The sequence below is a fragment of the Hylaeus anthracinus genome, unplaced genomic scaffold, assembly GCF_026225885.1.
Source record: "Hylaeus anthracinus isolate JK02 unplaced genomic scaffold, UHH_iyHylAnth1.0_haploid 11994, whole genome shotgun sequence".
NCBI classification, from domain to species: domain Eukaryota; kingdom Metazoa; phylum Arthropoda; class Insecta; order Hymenoptera; family Colletidae; genus Hylaeus; species Hylaeus anthracinus.
The window spans coordinates 3,075,519-3,084,487 of NW_026534341.1; the positions used below are offsets into that span (position 1 = coordinate 3,075,519).

General features: G+C 35.0%; 3 protein-coding genes across 5 annotated transcripts in view; 1 reads left to right on the plus strand and 2 right to left on the minus strand.

Annotated features, from left to right (window-relative positions):
- LOC128888805 (palmitoyl-protein thioesterase 1) overlaps window positions 1-1,654 on the minus strand; it is an 8,199-nt gene extending 6,545 nt beyond the window's left edge. The window contains exon 1 of one of the 2 annotated variants that reach the window (XR_008460339.1): window positions 1,340-1,654. The gene's annotated coding sequence lies outside the window, so the exon portion shown is untranslated. The remainder of the gene's footprint in view (window positions 1-1,339) is intronic. The other variant, XM_054145938.1, reaches the window with a different exon arrangement.
- A 394-nt stretch (window positions 1,655-2,048) lies between these two features.
- LOC128888809 (uncharacterized) overlaps window positions 2,049-8,969 on the plus strand; it is a 46,210-nt gene continuing 39,289 nt past the window's right edge. The window contains exons 1-2 of the mRNA XM_054145942.1: window positions 2,049-2,289; window positions 2,780-2,925. The gene's annotated coding sequence lies outside the window, so the exon portion shown is untranslated. The remainder of the gene's footprint in view (window positions 2,290-2,779; window positions 2,926-8,969) is intronic.
- Window positions 3,012-8,969, minus strand: part of LOC128888807 (retinal homeobox protein Rx1) — a 7,033-nt gene continuing 1,075 nt past the window's right edge. For both annotated transcript variants that reach the window (XM_054145941.1, XM_054145940.1), the window contains exons 2-4: window positions 6,344-6,478; window positions 4,958-5,259; window positions 3,012-4,495 (exon numbers count right to left, since the gene is read on the minus strand). In XM_054145941.1, coding sequence (XP_054001916.1) covers window positions 4,225-4,495; window positions 4,958-5,259; window positions 6,344-6,478 — 708 coding nt within the window. In that variant the 3' untranslated portion in view covers window positions 3,012-4,224. The remainder of the gene's footprint in view (window positions 4,496-4,957; window positions 5,260-6,343; window positions 6,479-8,969) is intronic.

Genomic DNA, 8,969 nt, shown 5'->3' on the forward strand with positions numbered 1-8,969 from the left:
CAATAAACATCTTAGATTCATTTTGTAATCTAATACAATAAATTGGGTGTTAGAAATAGTGAATCACTTTGTTCATTTTCTCACTTCATCATTAACATTTCAATTTGTTTCAACAAGGCTTCCTGCCATGCATTCTGTCTACTTTTGAAAACTTAAAGGACTGAACCTGGTTTCTATCTTACATCTGCCTTTCAGATACATTATGCATTGTAGACTCTAGTCAAGTTACACATTCTTTTAACATTCGCGTACCTTTATTGTACAAACGTAAAATGTATGATTTCGCAATTTTAATGTTTTAACATTGCAAATACTGTAACTTTTGAAACATGTTCATGTAACTTTTGTTGCAGATTTTCTACATCATCAAACAAAAGAACTTCGAAGTCCGACGCATAATATAGGGCCACTACGATGTCCTGTATCAAGACAAGGGTTGGTGAGTTGCATGCTTCTCTGTACCTCTGGTCCTCAATCATGTCATAGGACAAAAGGTCCAAATCGACACGGCTGACTGGTTGTATATGTGGTATTTGGCGAATACAGTAATCGCGTGTATGCATTGCATAGCATACTCGAGAATAGTAACATTAATTAATAAATTATTTATTAGAAAATATCGAAGACACGTGTAAGCATATTAATATCGAAGAACATCAAAACATGCTTCGCAATCGTCTTTCGCCATTTCTTTGCGGGTTTCGTCGTCTTAAACTGACTTACCAATAGGATAATGCAACCATTCATGTTAACAATAGCACAAAAACATGGTTTACTCAATATCGGGTGAGAGTCATGGATTGGCCGGATTGCTCACTCAATTGTAACCCAATGGAAAATACATAGGGAATCATGGTTCGTCGATTTTGCGCAGGAAATCGGCAATTTTCGAAGGAAGGAATGCAGTTCACTGTATAGCGCACGGCATTTACGATAACGCTATAAAAGCAGCGATCAGTATTTATAATTTTTGTACAAAAGAATTCATTTTGAAGAGCAAATCACCTGATTCCTCAAACATGATTACTGTACATGCATACACACACGTACAAATTAAATTTCTCCTCGATACAATGCAATATGATCGATTGCATTTTTTAAAAATTTTTCTAAGAATTTCATCATTCTAAGTATCTTTACTTTTAAAGATGTACGTTAAAACCGAGTTTATTTAATCGTAAAAGTGTTGGATCGCATACAAGTCGTACAATACGACCCACGTGGGCCAAACCTAAAATCTTCAAAATGGTCGACCGGTCCGGCAGGGAACGTGTTAATGTGATCGAATTTCATTCTGTAATGAATATGAAACTTTTTTAATATTTTTTAAAAGACTTACAAGGAGATCCAGTTGGCCAAATCAAATTTGTTGGTTGATATTGGATTTTGGTTTCAGTGACATCAAGAGAAGTCCTCACGAAAGTCGGTAGCTCAAAACATGTTCTGAGACGCCTCCACAGGAATCACGATTGTTTAAGATTATTTAAGATTGTTCGCTATTTCGTGGTCTCCACGTTATAAGAAGCTTTCGCTTTTTACGGGACTCGCGTGGATGAATGAAACAAAGAAACCTTTAAAACAGTAACGGTTTATGTTAAACTTCGATTGATCTCTACCATGACTCTTCGTCAACCATCTACAACGAAATAAACGAAATGGTGACCGTTGTCGGCGTTGTCCCCTACTCCATGCATACTGCGCATTTAACCTCGCGCATGCGCGGAGAGACGCACCTTAAAGCGAATCTCCACGCAGATGTAGTGACAATCGCGACATCTAATAGAAATAACCAAACACACTAGACTCAACTTGTCCATCTATAATACAGGGTGTTTCAAAAATGTTGGAAGTCCTTGAAAAGGGTGGTTCAGGAGGTGATTTGAAACAACTTTTTCCTTAGCAAAAATGTTGTACGAGGCTTCGTTAAGGAGATATTAACAGAAAACATTTTCGCTAAGGAAAAAGTTGTTTCAAATCAACTCCTGAACCAACCCTTTCAAGGACCTCCAACATTTTTGGGACACCCTGTATATCTACATATATCATACACGTCGATACTTTTCACATTCCAATTTCAATTTCCATTCAAAAAGTCCGCTAATGATATTGAGAAGTGACAACCAATCACGTTTAACGTTTCTTTCCAACTTTTAAATACTAAAATTTCATTGGCCGAGCACCCAAAACCCACTGCGCAGAAGAACGACGCCGAGAACGAGACGTTCTTCGTTCGGCGGCAATCGGAGAGAACAGACGTGTCGTGTCGATCGGTGATCCATCAATTAATAGGTACGCATAAATCAATTCAATCACTATCCAATCGTTGTTTTTTCAACCTTGCGTTACTGCTTACCGTCTCTTTAATATATTAATACCATTGCTTGTTAATTGAATCGGTTTTTTGAGAAAATTAGATTTTCGTTCTCCATGAGGTACCAATTGATATACGTTCAAATATCAATTCGTACTATGGGAGTACCTCTTTCAGAGTAATATTATAGTTTTCTTTTTCGTTTTTCCAAATTGGTTTGTTGCTTGGATACGGTAAAAATATATATTTATACTTATATTTATATATATATTTACTACATCTTTTAGAAACTTGAAATATTTATGAAGTTACACATTTTTATAATATATTTTAAATGTATTAGAAACATAAGAGATCAAAGTTGAACATTTTTTTTTTAAATGTATGATTTTGCAATTTTAATGTTATAATGTTGGAACTATTGTACTTTTTGAAACATGTTATTAATTCATGTAACTTTTGTTGCAGATTTTATACGTCATCAAAGAAAAGTACTTCGAAGTTCGACGTGGGTAATGCAGAGCACTTCGATGTTCGACGTGGGTAATGCAGAGCTACTCCGATGATTATCGACAGCAGAGCCACTACGTAGTCCTGTATCAAGACAACGGTTGGTGAGTCGCATGCTTTTCTGTATAATTGCTTATCACCCAACACTGCTGCGTGGAAACAAGCGCAGAAAATAAACGTAATTCACATATTATTTGCAAGTTCTCTATTTTATTTATTTATGCATCTTATTTTAGTTAATAAACTGAATAACTATATTAACCGTGATAGTTTTTTTTTTTTATATTGCCATCTTCGTTTCGACCGCATTATAAATATAGTCCAATAATTCGGCATATTTGACAATACGACACCGTAGAAGTCCCGAGCACATCGAATTATCGGAATTCTACCGTATTTTCAATCATATAAACGTTACTTTGCCAAAATCTATTAGGTACGTGAAATATTTCCTCCATTCTCAGAGGGACACAATGAACAAAAATTAATATTTCGGACGAAACTATTAAGCGAATAACAATGTTATCTCTGCGTTTAAATAATACGTAACATTGTAAAGTCGATAAAGTAAATTTCAAAATTTTTGTTAAGCATGTGACATAATCGTACTAAAATGTAGAGTGGTTTTTAATATTTGCTTAATTCTATTACCATCGCTACATTAAAGTATTTTCATAATTTACTATACTATGCACGTGCAAAACCGTACGCAACACATACGAAAAAAGAAAGTCGTTACTTTTGTCATTCTAATCATAGAAGAAATATTTCAGATTACTAAAGTAAGATGTCTTACGTACTTAGTGGTCACTCTCGTAACAGTTAATTAATATTCACAAAATCAAAAGTAAAATTGTACAAAACCGTTACTTTGGCTAACATAAAAGTTAATGTACATATTAGTCTAACAATGAGATTACATGAGAATAGAAAGAAATATGTCGCCACTATTACTATTTGAAAACTTAACAATCAAGTAATATGCAATGAATAATCTTTAATATAAAAAATAATTTAGAAAAACAGATAACAGAGATAGTTGTATTAATATAAATGTACAGTAAATAAAATATTATTATACTGAAATTCCGAATAAATAAAATCTTTACGTTATGAACATCGAATGAAACTTGTTAATTAAATAACATAAGTTTCGCACTAACTGGCTGCAGTGGACAATTATAAATAAAAGTTTTATTTGAATCGTTAGTGATGTCCTTTTTGAACAAAGTCTTCTCTATATGTGATTCTGTATAATTTAATTCTTTACAGTTCATTATTATTATTATTTTTTTTTTTTTTTTTTTTTTTTTTTTTTGAATGAAAAATTAAACGAACGATAAACGAGTTTAGTAACAGTAAATGAAAAATGATAAAAAAAACGAAACCGATAAGAGCAACGTTTAATTGTTTTTGTTGGTATTGAGTGTCACGTCTAAGGGTTCGTCGCCAGCTTTCGAAGGACTAAGTTCCTGTTGAGGCAAGTGATGAAACAAAGTTGAGATGGGTTTGTGTCGAGGCGGACCCTTCACAGTGAGATCCATTTCAGCTTCTTGAGGTCTGTCTCTGACGGTTAGGCTTGTGTCTCTTTCTATCGGACTACCACATATCCTTGGTGGGGAACCGCAGCCACATTTCATTCTCTCCGGAGACTTTTCGCAGGACACTGAAAATCTGAAACATAGAATTCACTTATTATTTCGTAATCTGGTTATGTAAAGAAGACATCTAAAAGGTTCAAAAATATCATTCGACTCGTTAGATTTTATTTTTTTATTTTACGAGTACGTCTGGATAGAGAGAGAGAGAGGGGGGAGGAGAGAGAGAGAGAGAGAGAGAGAGAGAGAGAGAGAGAGAGAGAGAGACCCGAAACGGGGGCCTGCATGTGTCTCACTTGCGGTCGCTAATTATGCTCGTTCGGAATTGGCAGAAAGCTCCTTCCTTTTTTCGAAAGAGCCCTCATTCGGCGTTCAATTGGGGAATTGAGGGAAACATATCGGCAAACTTCAGATTTATTCGAAGCCTAGGGGTTTTGCCCAGCTCCGACGGAAAACGAAAAATCTCGAACCCTTTTGTCTTCCTCCTTTTCCTCGCCAGCGATCAGTATTGTCATTTCATTTTTTAAATAATCGTTACCCATGGGGAGGTGGAAGAATCCTGTAGTCTCTGCAAACGGACACAGACGGTGAGCCAAGTATTTTGTCAGTGTTAACCGTCGCCATTGGTGATCCGTTGCTAGTGGCGGCAGTTGATGACGGCGGTGGTGGTTGCGGCGGCGGTGTTCCTGCATCGTGACGTTCCAAGGATGCCGTCGGTGGCGGTCTCAAAATTAGGGGTCCTGCGCTTCCCAGACCTAAACACCGCATTCTCCATGCGTCCTGGAGCAGTTGCAGTCGTGCTTGCTTTCGCCACTTTGCTCGGCGATTTTGAAACCAAACCTACAACGATAACCGAATATCTCTTCCAATATTTGCGATAGTACGAGCAATGTTTTGCATGGAATTCGAATGGCAGGGACATCCGAATGGAGGGGTACATGGGCCAATTAAAGTAGAATAAATTGGAGAGGCCTCGCCGTTTTCCATTTTCTAAAAATCTAGGTTCTAAAACGTAACGACTGAAAATTCGTTTAACTTCACTTCAAGATGCTGAAACGTAACAGTCGAGAATTTGCTTAACCTGACGAAAGATTGAAATGCGAAGTTGCCACGTGCTCGATTTCACAACCACTACTAAAATAATACTCGAGAAAGTAATCGCAATTGTAATTGTATCAATTGCTACTTTCTTTAAATTAATCATTCTGTTATCCGTATGTTCTGTTACCCGCACAACGTGCGTTCTCATGTCGAAGAATTCGAGTGATTCGAAAAAGGACGTCTATGGTTTCAGGCAGCGTTGGCCGTAATCGTAATCGTAATTACGATTACGATTGTAATCAGATGTTTCAGAGTTGTGATTACGATTACGATTACAATGAAAGCACATTTAAATTTTATCAAGGTAATGACCTTAAACACAAAGCCAAAATAGTTCAAGAATGTTTATTATACAATTAACCTAGTGTACTACATCCACCACCACAGTCACCGGACGTTAGTCGATCACATCAAAGTTATCATGTTATCGCATCAAATTACTGATCTCGTTCTAATCATTTTATAATAATCAAGAAAGATAGTAATCACCACGAAACAAATTTCGATTTTAATTATGGTCGCAACAAAGTGTTGCTAGTTTCCATGTAATATTTCATTTGATACTAAATTTAACGGGATTTTCTTTAGTAACGTATAACAAATCCAATTTGATAACAGCAGTGTAATAATTATCGACAAAACGAAAATAGCTATTAATTAGTGATCGCAGTAACTGCTATATTATTATAGTTCAAATAATAAGAGAGTGAATAGAATAGTCGATGTATAAAATGTGTGAAAACAATTGACTCGATTTGAATTATTCTTAGCATACGCAGTTAAAAAGAGAAGGACGTAGTTTATCAAAATGATGCATATTAACCTGAACACGGGCTTCTGAGAGGGAAATTCTGAGAGCGACTTCTTCCCTTAGAAAAACGTCCGGGTAATGCGTCTTCTGGAAGAGAGACTCCAATTCCTGAAGTTGTTGCGGCGTAAAAGTTGTTCGATTGCGTCTCTGCTCAAACATAATTAACAATAATTAACGACGTCTCCTTAATATTCGGTACGCCTTTCCGATTATTTCACGCGAGGTCTCAGAACAATACAGCAACTACTTCTCTCAATTTTTTATTCCTAACATAATTCGTTATGCCTATTCAATTATGCTTAACATTGGAATTAACAGTTAACATTGTCAGTTCCATTATAAGTTTGTAGATTAATGGCGTAAATACGGGTGCATTAATTTTAAACGATAAAACGTCGTAAATGAAAACACTGTCGCTAATAACCAAAGGTTGACGGTTAAATATGTAATTAAAAAAAAAAAAAAAAATCGGATCGGAAAGTACTCGAATACGAACATACGTTACGAACAAATTTTACAAATATTATAATGTATTTCTAATTATTCTCTCATGTCTCGTATTTCGTTTCGGATGCACGGTCGCGTTCAACTCTTCGCCGTTCAGATTTTCAATAAATTTCTCGAACTTCGCTCGACGTAAAACCATGAATCAAAAACACCACACGCTTACTAACAATAATATAGAATATCTCAGAGTTCCGACGATAAATAAACCACGGAGATTCTGATCCGCGATCCTCCGATTCGCAAATATTGGAGTGCACATAAAATGATTAAAGCAGATTGACTGTGTTTTCGAAAACATTTAGACGCACACATACGCACAAATAGCTCATATATTTCAAAATTTAACTGATATCGAATACGCTGAAAGGTAATTCGCACAAAATTGTCGCGCCTCTTGGTTCGTGCGTTGCATCTCCGAAACTGTCATATACAATGTATGATATTTTTAAATCGAACTGTACGCTTGCAATTGCTTTGTCATTGATATTTGTCTTTAATATAAATTCAAATGATGTTGAATATGCTGAAGATTAATTCACACAAAATTGTCGCCCCTCGTGCCTGGTTCACGGAGTATTGATTATATCAAATCATTGTTAAAATTGAATTTGACATTTGTACTTGAATTAGAAAATGAACCGATATATGTTTAGAACTAATCTATGTATGTACGTTATATGTATAGTAATTTTTATGTTGGAGAAGTATTACGTACTATTACGTACTTACAACTAATGTATTTTACGATGAATGCTGATTATTGTTCATCTAAATGGGAATATTTTGAAATTACGTAGATGGAAAATAACCTTTTCTGTCTCGAGTGTATTGATTTTCATACTTAATAAGGGATATTTTAAGTCAAGATTGCATCAATTTGTATCACTGTTTGTTAACATCGACAGTATGATGGTGGCTGTGATTTCGTTATTTTTTAACAATGGGTTTATATTCTATTTTGCGTTACAACAAAACGCGAGGAACAGTAATCGACGGACAGATCGCGTTGTATGTTACTATTTCAATTGCTCTCGTTATTATTTACAATTTATATTAAATTCACTTCGTGTTAACAATATCGATCGGTTCCATCCACAGCTAACTTTCGTGACATTAAAAGACAAGTGAAGACGAACAAGTAACATATGTTGCATTTAGTGTAGCACGCCGTTCGGATGATTTTAACATTTATCGTGTGTAACATTTATCGTATGTAAAATATCATTAATGAAACACAATTATTAATAACAATGCAAAGTTATTTTCTATAAACTTGAGATCAAAACGCAGACCGTAAATTATATCGATTAAAAAACAGGCATTTCTAAAAGAATCTAAAAAAAAAAAGAAAACACTATAGTCCCTTCTGGAAAATGCACACATGCATCAACCGCATACTTCTTTGATATTTTATTACACAACAGCATAAGCAATAACTAATGCGATGTTCCTAACGGAAATAAGACATCTACGTCATAAAAAGGTCACAGAAGATAATTATTTTTGCGCGAAATACTAACAGTTCCTATCAGAATTTTTCGAGTGGAATGTTATTCGCGTTTGCTCCGATTTGAAAAATCGCGCACCGTAGGGTGAAGATTAAGGGTAGCATAAACAACAACTTGTGCGTTGTTACTAACAGAAATAAGACATCTACGTTACAAGAAGGTCACGGTACCATTAAGAATAATTATTTTTTAAGCAAATCTAACAGTTGCTCAACATTTTTGCGGTGGAGTATTATTCGCGTTTGCCTCGATTTGAAAAATCAGAACTTTGACGAACGTGGAATTATGCTGCCAGAATTATGAACCAGAAAGATGTCCAAAGATATCGGAACCAAATGCTCGATATATAATTCGATAAAATACTTTTACGTTAAAAGAAAATGTTTTTCTTTTTTGCGTGAACAATGAAACGAAATTATTTTCCGAACAACCCAATATTTATCTACTCTATCTACAAGTCTACACTGGTACACAGTCACCGGACATTTTAAACAATTCTAACATATTGTATTCGTTATAATATACATAATACTTTTAATATATAAAATACTTTTACGTTAAAAGAAAATGATTTCTTTATGGCGTGAACAACGAAAACGAAATTATTTTCCGAACAACCCAAT